Source organism: Choloepus didactylus, chromosome 3 (assembly GCF_015220235.1).
Source record: "Choloepus didactylus isolate mChoDid1 chromosome 3, mChoDid1.pri, whole genome shotgun sequence".
In the NCBI taxonomy this organism is placed as follows: domain Eukaryota; kingdom Metazoa; phylum Chordata; class Mammalia; order Pilosa; family Megalonychidae; genus Choloepus; species Choloepus didactylus.
In genome coordinates this window covers 85864728-85892316 of record NC_051309.1, presented here as the reverse complement: position 1 = coordinate 85892316, position 27589 = coordinate 85864728, and the positions used below count along the sequence as shown (strand labels likewise).

General features: G+C 36.5%; 1 protein-coding gene across 1 annotated transcript; it reads right to left on the bottom strand.

Moving 5' to 3' along the window:
* Nucleotides 1–6234: 6234 nt before the first annotated feature.
* Nucleotides 6235–26705, bottom strand: FGF5 (fibroblast growth factor 5). Its single transcript, XM_037828987.1, has 3 exons — nucleotides 26339–26705; nucleotides 17222–17325; nucleotides 6235–6582 (listed from the first exon to the last, which is right to left on the bottom strand). The coding sequence occupies exons 1-3, from the start codon at nucleotides 26703–26705 to the stop codon at nucleotides 6235–6237; spliced, it is 819 nt and encodes a 272-aa protein (XP_037684915.1).
* Nucleotides 26706–27589: the final 884 nt, after the last annotated feature.

Here is a 27589-nt window from a genome sequence, read left to right as displayed (position 1 = left end):
AAAATATCTTGTACATCTATCACCAATGGCAAGCATGCTCTAAATTTCCAAGACAGCTCCGAAATAACTTGTGAAGTATTTCCAAAATACATAATGCAGTTTAAGTACTGGAGTCTATTACGGTGAACATCCTCCTATCATACTAGTTAAATTCCTTTGGGAAGAATAAGTATCATTATTAACCTACTGATACTTGAATAAAACACCCATAAGATATAATCCACCTGCCCTCATAATATAAACGAGAATGTGTATCCCTTAAAAGAAGTGTGTATTTAATTCCATCCCCAGCACCACAACACAATGACTAGTATATTATAGGAGCTAAGAGAACATTGAATGCATTAATGGCTTTTGTTAGAAATCACTGCCATAAATTGTCAGTGATCCTTTGGACCTTGGAGTTTTGCTGGGCCAATCTGATTTTACATCATTAAACATTAAACTTCCTTGATTAATAGATCTTGTGGTTTATGCTTTGCACCAGCATGCTAAAATATTTGTGTTTTTCTCTTAATAAGTCTCTAATCTTTACACAGTGATAGCAGAGAATACTAGGCAGAATTATTCCTAAGATCAAAACTTACATTTTTTTCCTCAGGGATGACCCCAGTTTATCACATGTTGACACAACTAAAGTGGCAAAATAGATGAGCATGACATTGCCTCCTAATAATAATTTACAGGAACTATAGGCCTCAAAAAGGATTTATAGTAGTCATTTTGATGACTGTTATCCTTTCCTTTCCATAGCAGAAAACATTTTCACCCCTTTGTAATTCATCCTTTATGCAAAAAGAATTGACTGAGAACAAATTACTTTTATACTGTTTTTTGTCTCTAAAATTTAAACTCATTCTCTCAGATGTTCCAATATGATGGTAACTGTTACAGAAGTTATTGTGTATTCTCTTTGTACATTTAATATTCTACTGTCCAGTTACACTTAGATCTCAGGGGTATTTTATTGTGGAAAATGTAGGACAACTAGTGAACTTTTTAAAAATGTAAATATATAGCCTATATCAACATATGAAAACAGGTTATGGAATGCAAGCAGCCTATAAAGGGAGCCCTATCATAAAATGAAGTAATGCTGTGGAAGCACAACCATAATTGCACTCCAGAGAGTAAAAGGCATTGTGCTGCCTCCTCAGCAGAAATTCACCTCCGTATATGAAAATCTGATAAATTTTCCAGTTTCCCACAGAGGAAACGACAGAGAATTTAATGAGAAACACATTGGAACCAGACCTGTCACTGTGTGATTATGCATTCACTAATCTCCTTGTAGGGTACAGAAAAAGTCAGTCTTCTCTGAGGGAATTTATCTGAGGAAAGGAAAAAAAAAACACATCAAGAAACAAATTACCAAAAGTAATGTCTTCTCTCACCCACTGACACCTGTCCCACTGGACTGCTTGTTTGGCCCACAAACAGCAAAACTATCATGGTTTGCATACTGACCTAGTTTTATGATTGCCAGTAAGATTGAAGTTTCACAGGATGACTAATTTATTGATACCAAAATGCAGCTTGCACATGCCTGATATTTTTAGTTTGGTCTCAAATTTTGCATTTGTGACATCCAAGTCCAGTGAGAGGAGTAGCAGGTATTCTTACGTTTGTTGTAAGATTATTTCAATCTAACATTAAATTCTCTTAGCCATCATCATCATCTTCATCAAATACATTTTATTAAGCATCTATATCGATCCTATAAGCATTTTTGAGCACCTAATATATGCCAGGAACCTATACACATACAATTTAAAGTTCTGTGCATAAGAATATCAAACAGGATCCACAAAGAGTTTAACTCATAGGGAAAAATTATTCAAAATTGGTATCAGCTAAGAGCATTTCTTAAGTGCCTTTAATTAGTCTGAACTTGAATTGGGCAATGTGCAATGTGAGGAACATACTGATCAGGGATTGAGCAATTAAACAAATGTTTCACTATCTGAGTGCTTTGTGTAAGACAAGACTTCAGAAAATACATACTTAATAATTGGGAAAGTGTGGGAATGATGATGGAAAGGTATGCCATAAGCTCCCTTTATTTCAAGAAGAGATTACTCATATTTCTTCAAGAATTTCCAGAAGACCTCATGGGGGAAGTGGAATTTCAATCACAGAAGAGATGTTCAATAATTACGTGTTTAATTAATTAAGGACCTAGAACCATTTATTATTAACAATATTACTCCTCCAACCTTTCCCCTCCAGATGAACTCAAATTTTCAAAGTCCTTCATGAAATGCTGAGCCTGGATGTGATCCCTTTTTGCTAAATTACTTGATCCAATTTCACACTTCCTCATTTTTTTAAATCTAAGACAAGACCTTTTCAAAAATGTCTATGTTTACTTTAGCAACTTTTTTCATGTGGTTGTCCAGTTTCCCTAGGTAGATTTTTTGTTTTCTCTAAGAAAGAGCCATGCCTCCCTTTTTTTTTTTTTTTTGGTACTTCATAGAACTTAAAACAGTTTAAGGTTCATACAGTCATTGATGATGAAACTGCAAAAGATGTTAGAGATCATATGCTAGAATACAGAGAAGGAAACAGAAGTCTAGAGAATGACTTGGAGTAATTTTATGGCAGAGTCAGGACACAAAACAATTAAAGGCCTAAAAAGTACATAATGATTTCTAATCTATTATTTTTTATTACATAAAATTGCTTACATTCTGGTTTTTGATATATACATCAACTGGCTGATTTAATGTTGAATGTGATTCTTGGATATAAAAATGCCTCCACTAACTTAGATAAGGTTAGGTAGTTATCCCTGACTCGGCTCAGGTTAAGTTCTTGTAACTTCTCTCTTCTGCAACATTCAGATAAAGCAGAGAATAAGGTGGAAGACGTTAACTCTTACCCTCTGCTGAGATCTTAATTGGACTGGCAACTAAAAACAAAATAAATGATCCATGATCATTTACCTAAAAGATTCTTCCTTTCAAAAATTTTTAAATATGATCATTGGTTTACAAAATAGATTTTACATGATCAGAACTGAGATATAGCAATGACATAAATCTTAAAGGAGTTGTAGAATTCCTTTGACGGGATATGTTGGTTTGCTTCTCATTGCAAAGATGTGTACAGCACTTTTGCTGTGGCAGTGAGGATGACACAATAATTCAAACTTTTGATTAGTGCAATCCTTTCATTTTGTTGTTAAAAATGAGAGAAGTCGTGGCTTGGACTTTGTCTCACTCCCCTTTAAAAGGGTACAAAAATGTTAATATTGAAAAAAAATATTCAGTTTTCTATTTCAAGATCAATATTATAGAAAATTTACTTATCAGATTTATGGTTCTTTATTTTCAGTTACAAGAAATAAAAACATCTAAAACAAAATAATTATTAAATTTGGAAATAATTCATGTTATTATCCCTCATTACTGTCGCATGATTTTGAACTGTTAGGCCACTCTAACCCAGCTAAGGGACTTAAGGTAATTTATATACACCCACACTCTCAAATTAGTTTGTTTAGTAGGAAATGATGATAGATAGACTTTATGAAATAAAAACACAGTGTTATTACATCTTATTGGAAACTTCTATTTACCTCTGTAGATGCTCCAAATATAAAATATCTTACATTAAATTTAACTTAATTAAACATGGTACAATTAATAAAACTGAAATGTCAATCCAAATGTCTGTTATTTATCTTCCAGGCAAATTATGTTCCTAAATCTTAATGTAAATTCATTGATGTTTTAGATTATATAATCATAATTAAATAACTTTTTTAAATGTTAGATGGCTTGGGTACTTAAAAATCATCAAAAATGACATAAGCAGGGACCCCCTAATAAATTAGTAGGTATTACTAAGGAGGTTTCTGTACATGAGTTCATTCAGTTAGTTAATTTAGGTAACTTTATGCTTCACTGAACATTAATTAAATGTAATTGTGAATGGCCAGTAAACTAAAGATAGGTATAATTTAAAGTTTACTGTGTTTTTTAACCTGGCTTTAAATTTTGAAATCAGTGAATCCTGACTTGCATAATACATATTTGATAGCTATCCTACTTTAACCTTCCTATGCTAAATCACATTGAACTAAGAGTACAAGATAAACTATTATTTTTTAGTTGAATATAAACTACCAGCAGTATTTAGCCTAATAGAACACAGTATATATACATTAATTTTACTTTATTGTTAATCATCATTAATATTATCTTTTCCTTGCCCATTTAACAGCATGTTACCTGGCCTCCTATTTTACAAGTTATATTTTTCATGTGTGTTAAGAACTTGATATACAGTGCACAGTAAGTTAGGGTAAACTAAGGGAAGTTTTTAGCTTTATAATGTTTATATAAAGTGATATACCAGTTGGATAAGAGTTGGACATATCTTCGTTTGCAAAATCTCATTGTTTCATTTAACCCATGAGAATTTTAATGTATAAATTAATTAACCTTTTATATTATTCATTTTATATTTTTTTAAAAAGCATGCATTAACTGCAAACAATGTCTAATCAGTTTATTGGCTTTTAATAAAATACTATACTAGAGTATGTTTATGATGTTTTAATTGATGGATGGATATAAATAGTTTGCTACCTTTGAAGTAAAGCAATCTGCTTAAGTGGTAGTAAGTTCAATTTTGATAAGTTTACACTTGGTATTTGGGCACCGAAATAAATCATACTCTGTTTTAAGGAAAAAATATGGTTTATCAGTATTCTTTAAAATTTTTTTAAAAGCATGCTAAATACAAACCACAAACTTTCTATGAGCTCTTTTGCTCCTGCTATGAAAGACATATCTCTAAATATTAGTTATACCTTTTTATTGCCAAATTTCTGAATATTAGATAAACACATATTCCATAGAATTCCTTAAAAATGATTACCCATGAAAATAAATAAAAATGTAAACTCTCTTAAGTTTTCTGTGATTTACACCTAGCATATTTGGGTTGAGAATTAAGTACCATCTTCAACATATCAAATTGTCAAATTATTTCCCATGTTGCTCGGCCAGCTTCTATTTATATAGCTTATAAAAGGGCAGATCTACTCACTGCAATGGTTACCATTCAAAAGGAAGCTCAAAGTGGGCTCTGAGTAATAAGAATATTTTTGACAATGGGATGTGATACGGATTACTGTTAAACGAATCATCTCATTTGGTTCTCCATGAATTTTCTCTAAATGGGTTGCTCCCTGTGGATCTATACAGTGGGGATAGCAGAGGGTCATAGAAGAGGTATTTTTAAATGCTTGTTTCATAGTGTACGCTTGATGGACAGCATAAAATGTATTCCTCCAGCTGTTCAAGAATGAGAGCAGGGTTAGATAAAAGAAAAAAGTGAAGGAAAGGCAGAATTAGATCTCAGTGAAATGCTGCAAACCTACTGTACTTATACCTCTAATCCTTTTTCTTACCTCCAATTCTCAATCCCATTAACAAGTCCTCATATTTTTTTCCTCACTTCTAATCCATATGACCCAGCCACAAAGGAGTAAGGTTCCACACAATAGCATGAATTTACACACACACACACATACACACAATCCAAACTGTGCCTTTGGTGCCGGGGAAGAGAATTTAAACATCTTAAAATGTAGAACTAAACTTACATTATCCGAGGTATGGTAAAAAAATAATAATGATTATAAAAAGTGCAATGAGTAGGAAAAATGCAAAAGAAATCCACATTACAAATGGGCTATAAACATATGTAAAATTCATAAGCCACGTTAAAATGATTGCTTATGTCATATTAATTAAAACGACAAAAGTAAGAAAATATGCACCATGTAGAGGCACTTTTCTTTAAAAAAACAAAAACAAAAAGTTAATAAAATATTTTATCTGCACCAAAATATTCTTTGGAAACCAAAAATAAAAATGTACCATGTATGTTCAAGTTGATCTGTAAAACTCAGAAAAATACATAGTCCATGCTATTTAACTTTCTGAAAATACGAAGTTCTAAATATCTCCTAAGCATAAAGCAAAAGGCTTTAAGTCTTGCTGAACCAAGGCAGTGTTCTCACTGTATTAATACAAAGAATTCCAGTTCACTTGCTATCAGAAAATATTTTTGCTTCAAACTGAAACAAATGCCCTGACTTCAATACAGTGTGGTTTTTTAGCTGAGGTTCTGTCCGGAAATTTTTCTTCAGAGCTCTGAAGACACCTATAGAAACTCCTGAGGGGGAAAGAAAGGTTTCTCATGAGGCTCAGATGAATATTATCCAAAACGAAACTTGAGTCTGTATTTCACTGTGTTGGGACTTTTCCGAGGAGCAGCAAGGGGAACCTTTGGTTTGACGGGGTTAGGTGGCTTTTTCTTTTCAGGAACAGTAACTGTGAAGGAAAGTTCTGGCTGCTCCATCTGCTTGAATCTTGGCAGAAAATGGGTAGAAACATGTTGGGGTTTAACCCGGGGGCTGCAGCCTCGTTTAGCTTTCCCTCTTTTATTTAGCGCCACATACCACTCCCGCCCGGTTTTTTCAGTTCTGTGTATTGCTGAGGCATAGGTATTATAACAGTTTTCTTGAAATCTCTCCCTGAACTTGCAATCATCTGTAAATTTGGCCTAGGGGGGAAAAAAGAGGAAATGTAAGTAGTGGTAATATTTTCAGCATGTAATAAAATTGAAGCATTGTGCTATAAAGAAAAAAACAAAACAAAACAAGAATTCCGTTGGCTCCTGTCCTCCTATACCATTCCATTTTATACTTATTTCTTTCTTTTAAAGTTGCTTCAAAATTACTATTTTTGTTTCTTTATTTCTATTTAATTCTTGTTTGTAACATTTTCTGTTTACTATGTACTTAGAGACCCAATATTAGCATACACAAAAATTATAACTGGAACTCAATATACTTAAATATTCTTACTGCTTAGAAATTACTTTGAGAATTGTAGTTTAAAAATCTTTAATGTAAGATTTTTTTCTTCTTAAGCCCCCAAGAAAATAAATTGGAATAAATTCGTAAGAAATGATCACCCAGTAAAACCTAACCTAGTGTTCAGAGGCATGGGGTCATATTATCCTCTTGAAACAAGCGTACATTTCCACTGCTATCATTGTGATTCATGTTCTGAGAGAGAGGTTCTATTGGCCCTACTAATACTGCATATGTTACGGTTTTTTAAGAAAGAGATGTATTCCCACACATCATACAGAAGAGTATGTTTAATGAAGGAAGGACAAAAGTTATTTGGAATGACTAGCAATAGTTTGGCCATACAAACACTCAGTATAGCTGGCCTTGAAAAGCTCACAGAATAGTGAAAAAAGCAGACAAGTAAACATCCCATCATGGTACAGCTTAAAAAATAGAATTATGACAGCAATATGCACAGGGTACAATAATAGCACAGAGGAAAGGCATCTAAGAGGGTGAGAACAAAGGCAGAGGTCAGGAAAGTCTTTCTAGGAATGGTGACATTCAAGCTGAGTCTTCAAGTACAATTAGATGTAGCTAGGTAGGTGACAGGGGAAAGGATTTTCAGGGAGTGGAAACAGTATGTTCAAAAGTCAGCATGGCACTTTTGAATAACTATAATTAGTTCCGTGTGCCTTCCACTTAGGATACATGGGGAAATTAACAGGAGATGAGGCTGAGAAGTAGATAAGTCTCAGATCTGAAAAGGCTTAGTATCCATGTTGAGGAATTTGAAAGATTATGGAATAGGGAAAAAAGCATGAGCAGTGGAGTCAGGCAGATGTGCGATCAAAAACCGATTCTGTGAAAGAGGACCCCTACCTCACACCCTACACAAAAATTAACTCAAAGTGGATCAAAGACCTCAACATAAGAGACAGTACCATAAAACTCCTAGAAGATAATGTAGGGAAACATCTTCAAGACCTAGTATTAGGAGTTCATTTCTTAGACCTTACACCCAAAGCACAAGCAATGAAAGAAAAAATAGATAAACGGGAACTCCTCAAGCTTAGAAGTTTCTGTACCTCAAAGAAATTTGTCAAAAAGGTGAAGAGGCAGCCAACTCAATGGGAAAAAATATTTGGAAACTATATATCTGATAAAAGACTAATATCTTGCATCTATAAAGAAATCCTACAACTCAATGACAGTAGTATGAGCAACCCAATTATAAAATGGGCAAAAGATATGAAAAGACATTTCTCTGAAGAATAAATACAAATGGCTAAAAAACACATGAAAAAATGTTCATCTTCATTAGCTATTAGAGAGATGCAAATTAAGACTACAATGAGATATCATCTCACACCAATTAGAATAGCTGCCATTAAACAAACAGGAAACGACAAATGCTGGAGAGGATGTGAAGAAATTGGAACTCTTATTCATTGTTGGTGGGACTGTATAATGGTTCAGCCACTCTGGAGGACAGTCTGGCAGTACCTCAGAAAACTAGATATCGAGTTATCCTATGATCCAGCAAATTCACTTCTCGGTATGCACCCAGAAGATCTGAAAGCAGTGACACAAATAGATATTTGCACACGAATTTCACAGAGGCATTATTCACAATTTCCAAGAGGTGGAAACAATCCAAATGTCCTTCAATGGATGAGTGGATAAACAAAATGTAGTATATACACACAATAGAATACTACACAGCAGTAAGAAGGAATGAGGTTGTGAAACACATGACAACATGGATGCAACTTGAGGACACAATGCTGAGTGAAATAAGCCAGACATGAAAAGAGAGATATTGTATGTTACCACTAATGTGAACTCTGTGAAAAACGTAAAATAAATGTTTTATATTGCAGAATGTAGGGGACCTAGAGATAGATAGCAACTAGTAAAGGAGGAACAATAATCTAACAATAACAGATAAGATATTGAAAGTAATCTTAATGATATGGGAATGATTTTGGTTTGTTAATTTTCTTTGGGTATGGTAGGAACATGTTGGAAGCAATGTAGTTATTTTGGGGTTATTTGTTTTTCTTATTCCTTTGTTTTGTTTTGTTTGAATTGATTTGTTTCTGTTTTTTTTTTTAATTTTTTGATAAAGTATAAAAAAAAAAAGAAAAACCATGCATTCATTTGGGGAAAAAAAACAATTCTGCTGACTGCACTCTTAGACTGAAGCTCCTTGCCCACAATCCTTATGACTATAGGGTTATTGTAAGAATCAAAATATTTTTGTAGGGAAGGGATCTGTAGCTTTCCTCAAACTCAAGAGTCCGTTACTCCCAAAGAATTAACAATTCCTGTCCTAGACCAGACCACCAGTTTTCACAATTCCAGGGAGCACAATTTACGTAGAATTCTCGGGCTTGGGAACACCAAAAATTTCGGCCCCTATACTTTCTGTACTGGACCAAGAGGTTCTGTACCAGAATAAAACATCCTGGTTTCCTTGCTTTTTCTAAAAATGCCAAACTTCTTTCTGCAATGTTGATGACAGCCCTGTAATCTGAAAGTCTGAACACTGCAAGGCAACCTACACAGATTATTATTGACAGCCATATGGGATATTTGTTTTGTGCATATTATGATAGAAAACGTGTAGAAACATGTTGGGGTTTATCTCCAATATCAGAGCATTTCTATTAGCACATTTACCTAGTGGAGGACGGTTTACCCAAGTTATTTACATTTAAGTGTGGTTCAATACATAAAGCTCTTTATCTGGGGGCTGGGAATCTATGTATCTAGGTCTTCCACAAGTCTGCTGGTTATTCCCTTGATTTTATCTCTAGCAGGCTGGAAGAAGTGCTTTAAAAGAGTCACTACCTCTGGGATTCCTTTCATCCAGGCTTCCACCTTACCAGCCCGTCTAGGCCAAGAGGGCTATGCTTATATCACTTGAGAAGTCACACATTTATTGCTTTTATTTAAAAGACTCACTAATTAAAGGTAAATTTGTCCACAGCTGCTTAGCTCTTAAAAGGACTTAAATAATCTCCTATTTAATTAAATAATTTCAAATTTTTATTTTAAAATTAAAAGCTAAAGCTGTCTGGACTGTTTCCTGCTGCATAAAAGGATTTGCATTTTAGAAATGTGTGGAGGATTTCGTTGAAAAGAATAGCGGATATATTTACACTGCCTAGGATTTATTTTTTCTAAAAATGTAGTTGAACAGCATTTTTAAAAAGTATAAAATACATTATACTTTGACCTGACTTCTACCCTTGTTTAACGAAAATCCTTTTTCCCCACTACAGTGATTGCTGTATTTAATTTTGACAGTTGGGTTTTTTAAGTGTAGTACATTACTTAACCTTTGTTTTTTCCTGATGGTGACCAAGAAAAGAAAACACATGTTAGTTTTTTGAGGTGGCTCCCACACACACACACATACACACACACACACACTGTAGTGTATTCAATACATTAATTCCATTGCATAGTCTTTGGTATGAGTGAAAACCTACCGACCCAAACCCCTAGTATTATTCCATCTGAAAACTTTCTCCCTTCCTCCCCAAGATTTATGGTCTAAGATTCTTCTTTCTTTAGAGGAGCTTTTACAGGAGATGGTTGCTCAGGCTCTACAGTTTCAAGGGTCATCTAATGTTCAGAGTCCTGAGGCCCCGTACACAACTTGCAACTACTCAGTCATTCCAAATCCGACAAAACAACAGGAGTTAGGCAATCAGACTGTTTTGGCTTCCTTAATTGACTTCTGATTTAATGTTTTGTCTGAAAAAGTCTTCCAGCTATGCCAGAACAGAACCATTTGTAACATACATTTCAGTGAACTTTTTCATCAGGAGATCTAGTTTCTTCTCGAAGGGTGGAGTTTTCCTGTCAGTATTCCGACCTCGTTCAGGCAAGATGGTGACCCTACGAAGTACAGCTCTGCAACTAATGCCATGCATGAAGTGTCTTTATAGCAGAGGGTCATTAAGCAGCATAGATCTTAGCTACAGGTATTCAAAGTATGCACATTTACCACTAGACAATTTTGGACAATAAATTTTCCAGAGTAATTTTAATTTTTAAAACCATCTTTCAATTTCAAGGAGTCCTTTAATTATACATCATAGACTATAATAAAAGCAACTATAGATAAAATTGTGCTGTCAGAAAAGTCTCCTCACTGCATGCATCCCTGCTTCTGGTTCTCCTACCTCCTTTTAGCACTACTTGGTTCCCACTGACCTCCACCAGTGGGGCTGTGCAAGACAGGTGGCCTAAGCCCAGGGCAGTTTTGTATGGTTGTGCAGGATGTACCCTTCACAGAGGCAACAACCCAGCACTGGTGGTGAGTAGAGTTGAAAGTCAGACCCTGCTCCAATTGCTCCCAAGCATGTACCCTAGTGCAAGGCAGCATGTGCTCAGAAGAGCTGCCTTTTACCCTTAACCATATAAGCCACATACTGACTAATGGTATTCTTCAGATGCTATCTCTAGGGCATGGCCATTTTTCCTGCTTGGCACTGGACACTCATCTATTTTATATCTCAGTTCCTCATCCTGAGAAACCAAGGAAATATATAAGCTGGCTTTAATAATAAACAACCTGATTTAACATAGTGAAGACTATCAACCACAGGGCTGTCTTCTCCGATCTTCATGAATTGCTTTAAAATTACTCAGATGAGATTGTGTTTCAGTAAGACAGAGGTGAGACCCTCAAACTTGCCTCCTTAACCAGCATCCCATGTGATTTTGATACAGATGAGGTGAAGATCACTGTTGGAGAAATACATTATAAGATAGGAGTTTTCCTTCTGAAGATCTTAATAATAATTCTAAAAGGCTGGGCTACTGAGGGATACTGTGTGTCAGGTGTTTTACATACATTTCACTCCCACAAGAATTCCGTGACTACTGGACACTGTTAACTGGTTGTTCAGTCAGAAAAATAAGGAAAATGATTCACCTGAAGCCCATGCTTAATAAGTGCCTGGGCAGACCTGAGACTTAAATCTCAGATCTTCTGATTCCCAGACTGAAGCTCTTTCCATGACATCATACATAGGCCTGTACCTTATACCCTAGGCTTTTTTATAGTCTTATCTGCCCTGAAGTTGCTCCTTGTTAAAAGATTGGTGAAAAACAATTGCCAATTCCCAAACCATCAGAGAGATATAATGCCATCTGCTGCTTTATACTAAAATGAATCTCTGAACATACAAGTCAATTCACCGCATTCAGAATTTCTCAGTAAAATAGGCCCTATGACCAGATTTACAAAGTCCAAAACTAAGGGAAGAACTGGCATTCACCGCAAATGCAGAGAACTAAAAATCCATTTCAGGGCCTGAATTACCAGACTTTCAATTTTATTATGTAAATTGAAATCTCTTGGAGGGTAAGACAAGTTTCTATTCACATGTTTTATGAAGTTCTGTGGTCTTGACTGAGTGGAGTACTTAATAAGTTATTTTTTTGATGATGATGATAACTATTGCTCAAGTCTCCATTTCTCCTTTCAGCAAACATGCTCAGCTTTAAGGGCTGCTGACTCCTCGCTCTGCCCCCAGCTCAGGAAGCCCAGTCCAGACTCTCATCCCTGTCAGGCAAGCCAGCTGGCACCCACTGAAACCAGGAAAGGAGGACATTCTGGTCATTGCTTAGGGCTGATCAAGCACACATTACTTGCCTGTTTCATAAACTCTGCAATTAGCTTTCCTCCAGACGTGATCCCCTAAAACCCTGAGAAACAAAAATAATTCTACCACATGCTTCTCTCTGGGTCTTTAAAATAATCTAAAATGTTTTTCCCCAATAGCCAATGAGCTGTCTTGCCTCCTTTATGCAAAGATTGAAGCATACTCACAATAACAACGTTTTCCAGGAATTATAGTTTTTAAGGAAAAAAACAAGATGCACAAGGGGGCTCTGAAAAATTACAAGACTATGACCATGGGAAATCCTTGCCTTTTTAAGAATTTGAGCTTGGGAATCTTCCTTTCAAATTAGGTTTGTGGATAAAGAAAACCCAGGAGATAAGGGGCTACTGTTTGCACAAAAAGTTTGGGAGCAATGAGAAGGTGAACGATAAAATAGGATTTAGGGCTGACCTAAATATCTGAGAGGGTCACAGTTGCCTGACCCCAAAATCAGAAAGCTTTCTAAGAGACAAGATGGAGTATCATCAAACTGCAGCCTGAGCGGAAATTATGGAAGATCTTTTTTAAAAGAAGTGCTGAATACTTTCCAGGCACTCCTCTAGGTATATTATCTCATTTAAAATGCTCAACTATCAAAATAGATTATTACTTTTATTTCCTCCTTTTACAATTGAGGAAACAGAGGAACAGAGAGATAAGTAAAATGGCACAGCCTTGGGCAATCTAACTGTACTCTCAACTCACCACACTCTGAGGCTTTTCACTCTTATATCTAGACCCACCTCCAAAAGATCCAGAAAGACTCTTGATGAGACTTTCAATAACATGATAAACTGGTTTAATTTGAAGAGTGGGAGGAAGAGAGAGTAGGAACACACAGGCAGGCAGAGGAATAGAGCCAGAAAGAGAAGGGTGCTCGATCCCCAGAAAGCTTGGGAATGAGTTGAGAAAGAGGGCAGAGACCACGGTGATGGCTCTGAGTAACCTTCCATGGCTCTTTGGGAAATTATCATCTCCTCTTAACCTCCAAGATTCCTGGCACATTTTGCCAAGGAGAAACCCATACACCTTCATACTTGGAGAGAATGCTGAAAATACTATGGTGAAGGACTTCTGCTGCATCATATTTATAGAACATACTAGCAAAGCCTTTATGAGGAGTTGTGTGTAGATTAGGTGCTTGAATGAAGCAGGAAGCAGTATGCACTTCGATGGCTGAAGTTCAAATAAAATGTCTCTTATCAAATTAAGAAACTTAGCACAAAAATGAAATCACTGTAAATATTGCCTAAATCCAACTGTTCTGGGCTGATATTTCTGTTTGCCATTGTTGTGTCCATTGACCATGAGTATTTGCTAAATAATGATCTTCTTTGAAAACAACATGTCTTTTCTGTTTTGAAAGTCCATTGTAAGTGGGATTCCCTATGCACTCATCATCACGTTGAATAACTAACATTCATAAAACTCTTTGGTTAGTACTGTGGCAGACACATCCCTCCTCTGTAAATTTAAAATGAAGTACTGGAGACACAAAAGTAGATCACAGAAAAGACAGTCCAAAAAGTGCTGTAAAAGAAAGGGGGAAAGGGGAAAGAGAACAAGCAACTAGAAAGGAAATGAAGGACATATTTGCAACTTTAATTACAAATCCCAAATTGCCTATTTATATAGCCAATAAACAGTGCTATAAATATTCTAAGGATAAACTACAGTACTCATTTTTAAATGTAATATGGAAATATTGTTAAAGACACAGTATTGCCTCCTATAATAGATGAAAACAATCTAATTGATTCCAAACAAAACTTAATAACTTCTTTCAAACTAGCTTTTGCCTACCAAGTATTACAGTATTTAAAGAGAAGGAGAGAGAGAAAATTTTAAGGACATAGTTCTGGCTCAGTCACCTGTTGACTATGAAACCTTAGGAAAATAATTGAACATTTCTGAGACTCTTTCCTTATCTAATTATCTAATGAGTTTATGTGAGTGAAAGAGCTTTTAATGAACTATAGAAATATATTATTTTTGTCTAATAATCAATTTTCAGTATCTTGATTGTTACTATAAAAACCATATTGGATATCTACAATTATCCATGGATATTTCACAGTATGGTTTGAGCATTATTTTCCCCAGAATTACCAGGAATATTTTATATTTTTAGTTGAAATATACTTAGTAGGTAAAACCCTAAAGGTAATATTTATATGTCTCTGCACAATTATTAATTTAAAGTAATTTACAAATTATACATCTAATCCTTAAAATATAAGGATTTTTGCCTTTGCGGTGATGATGTAATTTTTAGAATGCAAAACTAAATCAAATAATCATATTTAAAGTTACAAGATCAATTTTTTCAACATGCTTAACTAGAAACTAAAAACAGGAAAGAAACCATCTGGGCATAAAAACTGATAATTGCTAGGATTAATGCTATTTCTAAATACAACATCTTTAAAAATCAATGACTTTATAATTTAATTAGGTTTCCACCTAGAGAAAAAAGTGCTATTGAAAGCTCAGATAAGAAAAAGTGGACTTGGACAACTGGTTTAAAAAGAACCCATATAATTGTAGGGCTTCATTTTTTTATCTACAGTTCAGCTCAAAGTCATCAGAATGACTTTTATATCAAAGAGCTCCAGTGAGTGACAAGAGCAAGACTTGCTTTGTGCTGTTTAAAAGGCATCCATGAAATAACTTTAGCCTGCCAAATGAGAAAGAATAACAGATGCTGTTTTTGCATTATCTGCATTATTTAGGCCAGCCATCCTTAGACATTTAGGTCAAATTTCTAGAAATTTGTTACTTGCATTTGACAGAGGAATCATGTATCCTAACCTCTCGGTTTGACCTTTCTAATTGGCATCCATTTGCAATATTTCGCTTTCAGTGGCAATTATCCTTAAGCTGGTCTGAGTTTAGTCTAGTTTTTGCATGTATTAAGGCATAAATCAGAATATAAAAAAAAGTTAAGATGATTTTCACCCCAACCAACCAATAAGAGAAATTTTCTTCATATGCACTGTGTATTATGATGCTTAAATTTTGAAGATGTTTTAATATTTAAAACTTTAAGTAACTAAGGAATAGCTTTTCTGTTCAAGTGTGTTTAATCGTTGTTTTCTATCCTGTAACTGTTTTTCTAATCAAATATTGTTTTTATTTATTAGTGTCTTATTTTTTCAGAGAAATGCAAAACTTTGCCCTTTAAAATAAATAAGTAAAAAATATCAAAGAGCAATATTTTATGAGTATTATATTATAGTTTACTAGAGTACAATAACAAGCTCAGAAAATAAAATAGATAAATTTGTATAATTTGTAGTCAAATTTATATTGTATATAAATAATACAAAAGTATATTTGTATAATTCTTGCAATGGGAGATTAAAAACTTTAACAATGGTTCTTCATTTATCTTAACAAACTGAAATTTTAGTTAATTATTATATTCAGATTGCATTCAGATATTATCATACAGTGATAGATAATGTGCCAAATACTGCTTTTTGAGCTTTACATGTACTATCCCAATTATTCTTCAAATAACTATAAAAATAGCTTGAATTCTACTGTCTCTTCCAAGAGGTATTAACAAATCACTTTCAGATGCCAAGGAAAGTAAGACTGTATAAAATCTTAGACATTGAACCAAATGAAATTCTCGCTGAATTTTTAAAGTTCTGTAAAATAGAAATCCAAGCAGTAAATTTCAGTTGATAACATTCAATTTAAATTAAAAAGTGATAGTTATCCAATTCATTTAATAAGAATTAAAGGGCTAAACTATGAGGAATAATTTCTTTTAAAAATCATTCAATATGACAAAACAGTACACTACAGAAAAGTGCAAACTTCATTTAAGTGCCATGCATATGAACTAATTCAAATAAACAGAATCCGTGAATAATAAAACTAAGCTAAACATATTTCATTATCATTAAGAATATGAAATAGATATTTTAATCCTTCCTAAGTAATGGGCATTTTCATAAGAGAAATAAATCAAATTTGTATATTTAATACAAAAGGTATAAGTGATCTGAAGAAACTTTTTAAGAATGAAAAATGTTTCATATTTTAAAAAGAAACTATTTTTGAAGTAATGAAAACGCAAGATGAGAATCTCAAATAGTTCAAATAAATTTTTTTTACAGAAGGTCAGAATCTTTTCATTATTGGGTGCTCCCCTTCATACTTCATATGCAAATGTTATTATTTAGACACAATTTTTGATGTAGTATGAACTTGCCATAGTTAAATAAGAAGTGTATCTACTAAAGACACACACACATAAAATAGTCAAATCACCATAAATCTGTTAATTTAGACTGTTATATACTATATTATGCCCATAATGTTTTCTCAATAGATGGACTATTTTTAAGAAATAATCCATGACACTTGAATTCACAGTGATATCTCCAAACACACTTACCCTTAAAACCTTTTATAGACTTGAAAATATCTTTTCAAGCAAATAAGACATTGAAATGGACATATTAAAAAACATACACCGTTTTCTGGGTTAAATGTACATACACTTATTTAAAAAACAAGAACATTAAGTTCTCTGGGCAAGTTGTCTGTCCTATCTACTAATATTAGAAAAAAACTTCATTCTGTTTTACAAATGTAAAAATCTCCATAACTTCTTTAACAAATATAAAGCAGTTCTACTTACACTTGCATGGAGTTTTCCCTTTTTTGACATCGCTAAAAATTTGTTGCTGAAAACTCCTCGTATGCCTACAATCCCCTGAGACACAGCAAATATTTCCAAAATACCTAGGATGACAGAAATCCCAAAATAAAACACAGATTCTTCCAAACATCATTATGGAGAATTAAATTTCTACATAGGTTCTTTCCATTCTTTATCACTACAAAAAAATAAAAACTTAGCATTTAACGTCTCATTTTTCGTGATATTCACTATGTAAAAAAAATGGTTCACATTTAAGGTGTTCATTTAAAATGATTAATTTCAAAATGCAAAGGTTTTGTTCAGGTTCATTAGTAACTTTTTTTTTCTAACAAATGATAAACTACTTTTAGTAAACAATGCTTGACAATAGAGTCTTTTTAAGTTCTAAGGGAACTGAAAAGACATTTTTTCCTGCAAGTTTTTCAAAATAATTGTCACCTACTGTTTTTCTATCAGAGATAATACACTATTTTCCATATTAAAGCCCAGAAACTCCATACTCAAAACTAATGTAAACAGTTGAAACCCTTGGAAGTAACACATACTTAAATAAAATAAACTATTCTTCCCAAATCATCACTATTGTAAAAATACAAATAAATATATGCTCTACTCAACCATTTAGTGAGTAGCTCATTTAAAAGACAACACATTAACAAGATACCGAAAGCATTATAAATAATTTGGGATTACTAGCTCAATGAAGTGTTGAATGGATTATGGTTTGGGACATCTTGCATTTTGAATGACTTTTCTCAAAAACATTTTATTGAGGTATTTTATTACATTATTGTTTACATTTCATATTTCACAGCATTTCAAGTCAATTTCTCAGTGTCTCTTACATAACTTTGAAAGTCTACACCTACTGGGTTAAGAGAATCATACACTACAGTTCACAGAATATTTTAAGAAGACGAAACTCATAATCTGCATTTAGTCAGAATTCTTACCTGTTTATCATAAACTCATATATAATGTTATATGAACATGAGAAAAGCACAATGTTTTCTATTAATTGCCTATATAAAATAGAAAAAAAGGAGAATGAAATACTATGGTTCACTAGAGTTAAAAAGAGACCTCTCCTAAAAAGGAAAGGAAGTAAGGGAGGAAGGAAAGAAGGGTGGGAAGGAAAAAGATAGGGAGACAGGGTGGAAAGGAGGGAGGGAGAGGGGATAAAAGGAGGAATGGAGAAAGGAAGGAAAGAAGGAAGGAATAGAGGAAGGAAGGGAGGGAGGGATGGAGAGAAGAAAGGAGGGAGGGAGGGAAGAAGAAAGAACATCTTAACATTTCAAACTACAACATTCTGAGGATATTTACTAATTGGGGATTTGCAATAGGATTCTTTGCTGAATGGAGAAATTTGGATTTTCTCGAAATACCAATATTCCCCTGCAGCTCTTTAAGTACATACAAAATTATTTGGTTTACAAAAAGAGGGGTATATTGTGTATACACATATACACCATACACACACACACACACACACACACACACACAAGAATGTCTTTATTGGGCGCTTATATTGTGCAATGTGAGTTAACCACATGTAGCAATACTTCTGCTTCATTATTCAACTTGGTTTCTTGAAAATACTCAGGAGGTTCATGGGAGAAAAGGGGTAGGTGAAGAATTGTTTTTTCCTATAAACATTCTTATCTGGAGTGAATAGAACACACTTCAGGGAAATTAAAGCTACCAATTTATTCATGGACGATTCTTCAAATGTAAAAAGCCAAAAACTCTTCTTTAGAAAGGAATCATTTTGCTTTTAGGAACAAAGTGCTAAAGAAGCTGGTGAAGAATCTTTTTCTCCAAAATATTTTCAAAATGCAGCTTACAATAGATTTTGCTACATAAATCATTTGACTGTGATACAGACCTGAAGATTCAAAGCATCATTTTATCAAATAATAATCAAGCACACAGAATGCTTTGTAAAGTTAAATACACCACACAGATGTAATATGTTATCATAAATTGTTCCAAATAATGTTGCCTAGTGCATCTACTACAAATTTATACTTAAATTTATCAAAATTACAGAATGATGTTGGGAGCAGCATTATGGTATTAAATATTTGGGAGGTAGGGGTTTGACTGAGAACACTACATACATGTAGATTAAAAAAAAACAAGGAAGGTAGAACAAGAAAAATTGTGTATGGGTGGAATGATACATACAAAAGAGACAATATGAAGTTAGTAGAAGGGGAGACTTGGTTGTATATTTACTCATGGTTCTAGACTGCTGGAAGTTTTTTATTCCATCCTCTGGAAAATTATCTGGTTTAGTAGATGCAAATCTATTGTGTATTAGTGGAAAAAAGATACACGGTCGTACAGAAAATAAAATTCTCATCAAGTATATGTTTGCAGGCTAAGATTTAAGATTTATAGATAAAAGGACTCTATAAACACTGGTTTACTGGAAATCCTACCTCTTTGCCTATGTAAAGTATCAGTTTCTGACAACTGACATTCTATCTCAAATACCCATTTGACTCATTTAACTTGGATCTTGATACATTGTATATTCTGTGTGCATATGTTGTATAAAATCTACATTGCGTGAATTGTAAGTATGGGAAAGTTGAAATAATATATATGAAAGTCTTAGCATCTATTAGATACTGCATGGTTTCTTTTAAGTTCTAGTATAAAAATGATACATTTCCTGAGAATGAAAGGATTTTAAAAATTTTAAGAAAATTATATTAACTGAAGGCTGAAAAACATTTTTAAACATTTTGTTCTACTTAATATTTTGAAGAATGAGGGAGAGAGTACAGAGATGAGGTGAGATCAAAGAACTGTTTTTTTATATAAGCAATTTTGGTAAGATCTTGTGAATCTTAATGTAAGTATGGTGCAATAATGGGAGACTGTTAAGATCCTAATTTCCAAAGTAATTACAGCAGTGATTTCACAATCTTGTCTTCTCTTCTAGAATATTGGAGCAGATTCTACAACCCCACAATTCAGTTCCTGCCACCCTCTCAAGAGATCACAAACCTACCAATTTTACTATGTCAAATCTCAGTAAGTAGCACACTAAAGAATTCTATATAATGTTTTTAACCTATGTGCATTAAATTGCCCATATATGAACTCCCAGAAAGCATTTCTCTAAATCTGATTTTTTTAATTTCAATAATTTACTGACCTTTACCATTCACAGTCAGTAATAATTAAATTGATGAAAATTTACAATTAACCTTGTGGATGCCAAGACAGTATCCATAAGCCAAACCGTAGGCCAAGTTTGTCTCACAGATCATAGATATTCAATGAAAGTTTGCTAAATTGGATTGTTTTACTTGACCCTTTCACTCTCTTCTTCTCCCTTTTCAGGACATCTCACGTGCGCACAGGTATGGATACGTGTTTTAGTACTCTCTTGACATTATGGCCTTCTCTTGTTTAGGAGGAGAGGAGTCAGTATAAATTAATTCACCTTAAAGTGCCAGTGACAATGCATTATTGTTAGTGTGCTCCCATTTGAGAAGATCAAAAGAAGAGGGCATTTGGGGCGCTGGCCTTCTTAGGAAGGCCCGGCTACATGGTCACAGTGCGGAACTCAGTTTCTCCCAACCATTCGGTGGGAGCAGAGCCACCCAACCCTCTCGCTGGCTGGAGTGGCTTCTGTTGCCCACACATACAAGCATGCCCAAGGTGCCACCTCTTTGTGCACAATTCAGACAGGGCTGCTCAGAGCGGCCAAACACGATGCTTGTTTCTTCTTCTAAAACTTTAAAACTTGAAGTAAGTGGTTAGATTGCTTTGTTTTTCTCCTTCCTGGGTTTACCACTCAGAGAAAGGATGGCAGAGACGCCAAAACCACAGTGCTGACAGCTCTCCAATACTCAGGTTAGTGCTGAAAGCCCATCTAAGACAGTTAATGCCAAAACTTTAATATTTTAATGTCTGCAGCTCTGCGTTTACAGGAGTGTGCAGTTGTAGACAGACATGTAGCTAAGGGAGACTTTAAGCATCCAGGATGTTTTTTTTTCCTAGGACTAGCAGAAGTAAATGAAGTATATGTCCTTCTTAACCTTACCCGGCACATTCCCCTTGCTGCAGAATAAGGATCAGAGTCTACTCTTGGGGCCCATTTAGAATATTTTCCACAATGATGATAGAAGCAGGGATGATATTGTCATCACATTCATGGCTATTTTTCTCCCACAGACCCGAGGACAGGGCCACCCTTAGCTAAATCATTCCCAGTCACTGCAGTAGTGCCCTGGGGAGCTCAGGAAGAAATGGGCCCAATTATCAGCTGCCATATATCATATAGACAAATGTGGCTTCTCAATATATCCTCATCCCCATGTGAGGGGAGTGAAAGAGGGAGCTTAAGTAAGAAAATCCCCTCCTGAAAGATGCACCTCCAGATTCCTCCTACTCAGGCAAAGGTCTCCAGCTTCGAAGTATGTCACACCAATTCCTCATCCCTTTTTTAAACTCAGAAGCAGTGACAGCCGGGGGCAGGAGCACATTCCTCATGCTTTACCCTCATCTAAGAAATGGCAGGGAAAATCTAAAATAAAAGTCTCCAGAGATTTTTTAATCCTTTTTTATTCCATGATAAGTCATTTTTAAGGGGAATGGGAGGTCAGACAAGGTGCACTTCAGAAATGCTGTTGTAATAGTCTTTAACATCTTTCACTCTTCTTGCCAGTGCTATTTTGTAGAGTAAGAAACAATGTTGACAAGTTTTTTGCATTTTTTCATATACTTTTATTTTAATCTCAGACTTCTATCTTTATGTTTGACACTTTCAGAAACTTTTTTTTTTGTAACTGGTGCCATGTAACAAGAATGGTGGAAAAAACTGCCTTGTCACAACAGTTTTTTTAGGCTAAAAGATGACAGATGCCTAGAGTTTTCCTTATGTTTAACTAAAATCAGTATTTCTTTAAAAGTAATAAAACATAAATAAAAAAGAAGATGGCATTGCTTAATAGAAAGAATTATTCTGTATTAGTGGAATTTCAGGGCTGACACCTAGATTTAATGAAGGAGGTATTATAAGGTAAGAATTTCTTGGTGTGTCTTGGATTATACACAAACTATTTAATCCATTTAATAATCCACAAACTATTTAATGTTTACAAGCATAAACATGCATTCAAAGTAAGATTATTTCACTAATAAAACATATACTCAGAATTTTTAATATAATAGGACACTATTGATGGTGGTTGATACAATTATATAAATTTCTCCCTTTTCTCAGTGAAAAAAGATATTGAAAGGCACAGATATTGCATTCATTTATAAACTTAAACAGTCCACCTAAAAATTCCCCAAGAAAAAATAATTTAAAACTGAAGTCTCTCTACTTGCATCCACATGACAACAGATATTTGTCAAGTTATCAGAGTATCTTTGAAATTATATAGTCTTGAAAATATCTAGTTTAGCACTCTTCATTGGTCAAATTAATAGCATAGTCAGCAATTCTGAGGTTTTTAATACAGTGTATATAGATACCGGTTTACCTAGGCTTGGTGAATTGTCTAAAGATTGACTCTAGATGACATAAAAATATTTTAAAAATCAGTAAAATTGAGGGTTCTATATAGACAAAATGTGTAATTGGAATTTTCATATTTTATGTGAATATTTTGGCTTTGTATTTCAATGACTTTAAGCTACTCCTTTCTAAATTGACAATTTTCTGATTGTTTATTCCCCAGTAACCCAAGACAAGCCAATAGAAGCATTGTATTGAAACTGAACTTGAAAGCATATAAATAAAAGCAATGCCTTTATTTCTATGCAGTATCTGGATCTTAAAGTCTGTCTTGTCTCTCTTTCCTCATCCCTCGTCAGTGTACCCTACAATAGGAATTTATATGTGATGCATTTAATTCCATTTCCCATCTTCAAAACTTGGGATAACTATTGTGTAAGACAAACTAACAATATATGAATTTGTACATCTACAGTAAGCCAAGTAGGCTTCAAAATCTATGGCCCGAGTGTTCTTCTGATGGTGAAACTTGAAAATATCCACAAATGGCAAAAAATTTAATGTCAAATAATAATTGTGAAATATGTCTATATTCAACGTTCTATCTGGCAAATACTACAGAAAACTATTGGATTTATGATAATCTGTTAGAATGCCCTTTCATGACAAAGATTTGACTCTTCTGAAGTAGCAAGCTTATGACTGAAAAAATATGAGTTTTCCATTATTGCTAACTCACAGACAATAGAGTTAGATGATGATGTAAAAAGAAAGAGTCCATGGCCAGGACCTTACTTGAATAAGTGTCAGGGAACTATCAAGTGCTGCCTTCAAAGAGGTGCATGACCAGCTGCAAGTTAGCAGTCATCTGGTTCTCTTTCACAGCTACTTAAAGGCAGAGACCCATTTTACATTTCCAAACTACATGCCATCCTACTAAACATGAGATATTCCAAAAATTCTTCATTGATCAATGGTAGCAAAACCATATAAGGACTGCAGACATCACAACACAGAAAATCAATATGACTTGAAGCATTTATGTCAAGTTTTTCTCTGTAAGAAAAATCTATGGGAGTCAAAGAAAAAAGAACAAGAAGAAGAAAAAGAACAAGAACAAGAATTAAAAATGAAAACCTAACACAAAGATAACGAAAATACAAAGCCTTGTGAGGTAGGACCCTATATTGGGTGCAAGAATAAAAGGATGAGTAAGCGAACGAACATAAACCATAAGAAAAACAGAGACTAAAATCTGAAGGGCTATTGTAAACTGGAATAAATTATGAAAGGGTTTGTTAAATTAAGAAAATTTTATCTAGGCACTACTTAGAAACTTCCCTCTTCTTTCATACATATCTTTCAATATGGATTTTTAAATGTTATACCTTGGAAATAACAGACACAGGTCAATGTTTTTTTATGTTTTTTTTTTTTTTTGGCTGAAAGTATCCTTTATTGACCTGTTCTCAGTTTCCCACCTATGTTTTCTGCAACTTCCCCTGGCAAGGCCTAGGCTCCAAAACTTTCTTCGTCTCTTGAAGATACTTTGTAGGGAGGAGGATGAATATCTTAGAAATGAGCCTTGTTGTAAAGATCACAGTTACAACAAAACCCACCCCAGACACACTCTTGTAGCCTGGGTTCCAAACTGCTGCTGGTGACATGCTAACTTTGAGTCTTTCCTTGGGAGTAGCTCTGTTAGTGCTGAGTTCCTGGATAAAGTACAAGGAGAACAGAATATAGGAAGTTTCCTTGCATGAGAAAGGAGTAAGTGTTGCTGAAAATGAAGAAGACATTCTGATGTCTAATGGAGAGAAGAGTTGGGTGGGACAAAATGAGAAGGACAAATTGATATTCTGAAATAAACACACCTCCCAAGCCTGATATATAGGAAAATTTCCCTTCACCCCAACAGACCTTCCCTTTATCACCATAAGTGGAGAGTTACTTTATAAGAGTGAAATGAACCCTAAAACGTGGAGGCAGTCTCCTCTAGGGAAAGTGTGGCAGCATGTGGGAGACCGCGGGCTGGTTGGGGTGTATGCGGAAGAGTTCCTCTCCCACTGGTGCTCCAGACCACCTGACCACCAGCGAATGCCTCCAGCTGGAGCCGCACTGCACAAGAGAGTATACGGAGGCAGGGGGCGGGCGTGGATCTGCTCCCCTCGCGTCGCGAACCACAGGTCTCCCACACCTAGTCTCCTTAATCCCCCGGAGAAGGTTTGCCAGCCGGCCACCCCACAGATGTGCCTACCTCCAGCCCCGCTCCGGAGGCGGTTGTCAGGATGAGAGCCCTTCAGTGGAGCGCGCGCTCCTCGGGAACCTAGGGAAGGAGGAGCTCAGTGGCTCGAGGGGTGGCTGGTATGAGACCGAGCAATTTACGTACTCCTGGGAGCTACACTCCAGATCCCGGGTCAGGCGAGCAGCGCTATCTCCCGGTCACGTTCCGGTTCTCCTTACGCATCTCAAGAGGCTCGGGTTGTGGTTCTTTCTGGTAGACTGACCCCCGCCACAAGAGCGATCTGACTTTACCAGGACAAGCCCCGCAGAGACCGCCTCAGCCCGACACACACCCCTAATCATGTCTCCGCTAAGCTTCCTAGAGGCAGTGAGAGGAACCAGAGGCGCCTCTGTGATGGTCTGGAAACGCAGATGGGGTGGAAGGGAATGGGAGATGAGAAAGGAGGAAATGAGAGAGACTGCTAAAGAGAAAGATTAGAAATAATAGGTCTAACTTGTTTTTTTTTTTTTTTTTTTTTAATCTACATAGTTTACACCTGTGCTGAATTGAACCTCCTCTGGGGTTCTTCTAAAATAAAAAATTTTCTTCGAATTGTCCTTGGGGGCCAAAGGTTGTCCAACCTTCGTAACAAAGCTGCTGCCATGACTTAAGTTACTCACCCCAACTCTGGAGTCAATAATTCCAGCGTCCCTCAGGTCTCTCTAAACGTGCCCAGTTTTCCAGATCACTCTTCTTACAAGCTGTTGTGGGTGGGTTTGTGTGTGTGTGTGTGTGTCCGTGGGTATAAACACACATACACAAAACACATATATGCATATATATGCAAGTATATATAATTTATATACACTAAGTATGTGTCTGTGATGTTAATTTAAGGTTTATGGTAGCGTTCGGGGCAATGTATTTAAGGTTTGGTTCTTATAAAAAAAAAACTTCAGTTACGGGGTCGCGAAAAGGGATGCCCTTTGCTGCCTAATGAAAAATGCCAGCCTGGTTCATGAGCAGAAGGTAAACAGAAACTGAACAAGGAAAAGGAACGAGAATTTTGTTTTTTTCTCCAGGCATGGCTAGAGGCTCGTCTTTGGCGCCAAAGACAAGCTGGAAACAAGGTGCCTCTGCACACCAGCCTCCAGGCAACCTACACCTAAGGGATCGCCGTTCCTCAGGTCCACAGAGGAGTGCGTGTGTGCGCGCCCATACAGATGCCTCTCCAACCAACCCGCCCGGCTGTTTCAATACCCAGCTGAGTCCCAGTAGCCGGGACTCAGGAAGAGGAGCCCGTGTCTCATGGAACAGCCGGTGCCCCTCCTGAATCTCCTGCCGCCTGCCAAGGATGGATTTTGTAGGAGGGTGAGCAACTTACTTAACATATTGGCTTCGTGGGAGCCATTGACTTTGCCATCCGGGTAGATTTGTAGATGGAAACCGATGCCCACTCGGCAGTACAGACTGCCAGTCCGGCGCCCCGAGGGGCTCCACTGGAAACTGCTCTGCTCCAAGTCGCTTCCTTGGCTGCCCAGAGAAGCCGCCGGGACGGAGGAAGCAGAGGAAGAAGAAGAAGAAGAAGTCGTGCTACTACTGCTGCTCCTGCCACCGTTGGCTTGTCCCGGGTTCCTATCAGTGACAGCGGGTCCGAGTTGCCCTTTGGGGGCGAGGCGCTTCTCCTCGTGAGCCCAGGCGCTGAGGATTAGGTGACTGAGGAAGAGGAGGAAGAAGAAGAATAAGCTCATTCTTCCAGCCGCGGGGGTCCTAAGTGCATCTTGCAGGGCTGGTCCTGGGCTCTGTAGCCCCCGCGCGGCTGAGTGCCTCTGGCGCTGCCCACCTCGCCGCACAGGGTGGACATAGCCTCGAGGAAGAGAAAAGGAAAGAGAGAGAGAGGCCACCGGAGCGGATCTCGGCGCTAGTACCGGGATATTTATAACGCCAGTGATCTCACTGCTCTGTGCGCGCCTGGGAAGCTTCCCCTCACCCGCCGCTTTGTGTACTCACTGGCCGGTACTGGGAGGGAGCCTCACGATCCCGGGGGCGGGGGGTGTGGAGGAGGGAGGAGATGGGAGAGAGTGAGTGGGAGGAGAAGCCCGGCGGAGGAAAGCTGTACCCGGGACGCTGTGTACGCCCACGCCAGGGCCATGCACCCCAGCAGTTTTCACCCTCCGCCGGACCAACCCCCGCCCCTATCTACAGCCAACGCTGCGCGCATTCAGCTGGGCACCAGTAGTTGAGCTTTCCAGGAGCAGCCGCGGAAATGCGGGGTTGAAACGTGGAAAAGGGTTCTCCGCAGCATCTTCAGCCTAGAAAACGGACAGAGAGCCCAGGACGGCATCTTGTATAGGGTGTCAGGGGTATTGTGTCCCTGTTATGCACATCGTCCTCCCCAGCTTCGCCGCCCACTTGTGTCCCAGCAACACACTTTTGCCTACCCAGCACCCGATTTCCGTATTTCTTTCCCTTTCCGCAACAGACCCCTCTATCACATCATCTTTCCCCGGGAATCGCTCGCAAATCTGGTCTGGGCGGGTAAGCTCACTGCGTCAAGTGCTTTCCGCAGGGCTACGAATCAGGGATTTGCAGTCTAACTTGGGAAGGCTGTGGTTTTGCAAGGCTGGGAATGAAA

Excerpts from the sequence above, each read along its gene's own strand:
- FGF5 (XM_037828987.1), bottom strand. The coding sequence starts at position 26,705 with ATGAGCTTATTCTTCTTCTTCCTCCTCTTCCTCAGTCACCTAATCCTC. Across the intron at positions 17,326-26,338 it reads CCACGAAGCCAATATGTTAA|GTATTTTGGAAATATTTGCT; the intron begins GTAAGTTGCTCA and ends CTGTCATCCTAG. Across the intron at positions 6,583-17,221 it reads AGGGAAAACTCCATGCAAGT|GCCAAATTTACAGATGATTG; the intron begins GTAAGTAGAACT and ends TTTCCCCCCTAG.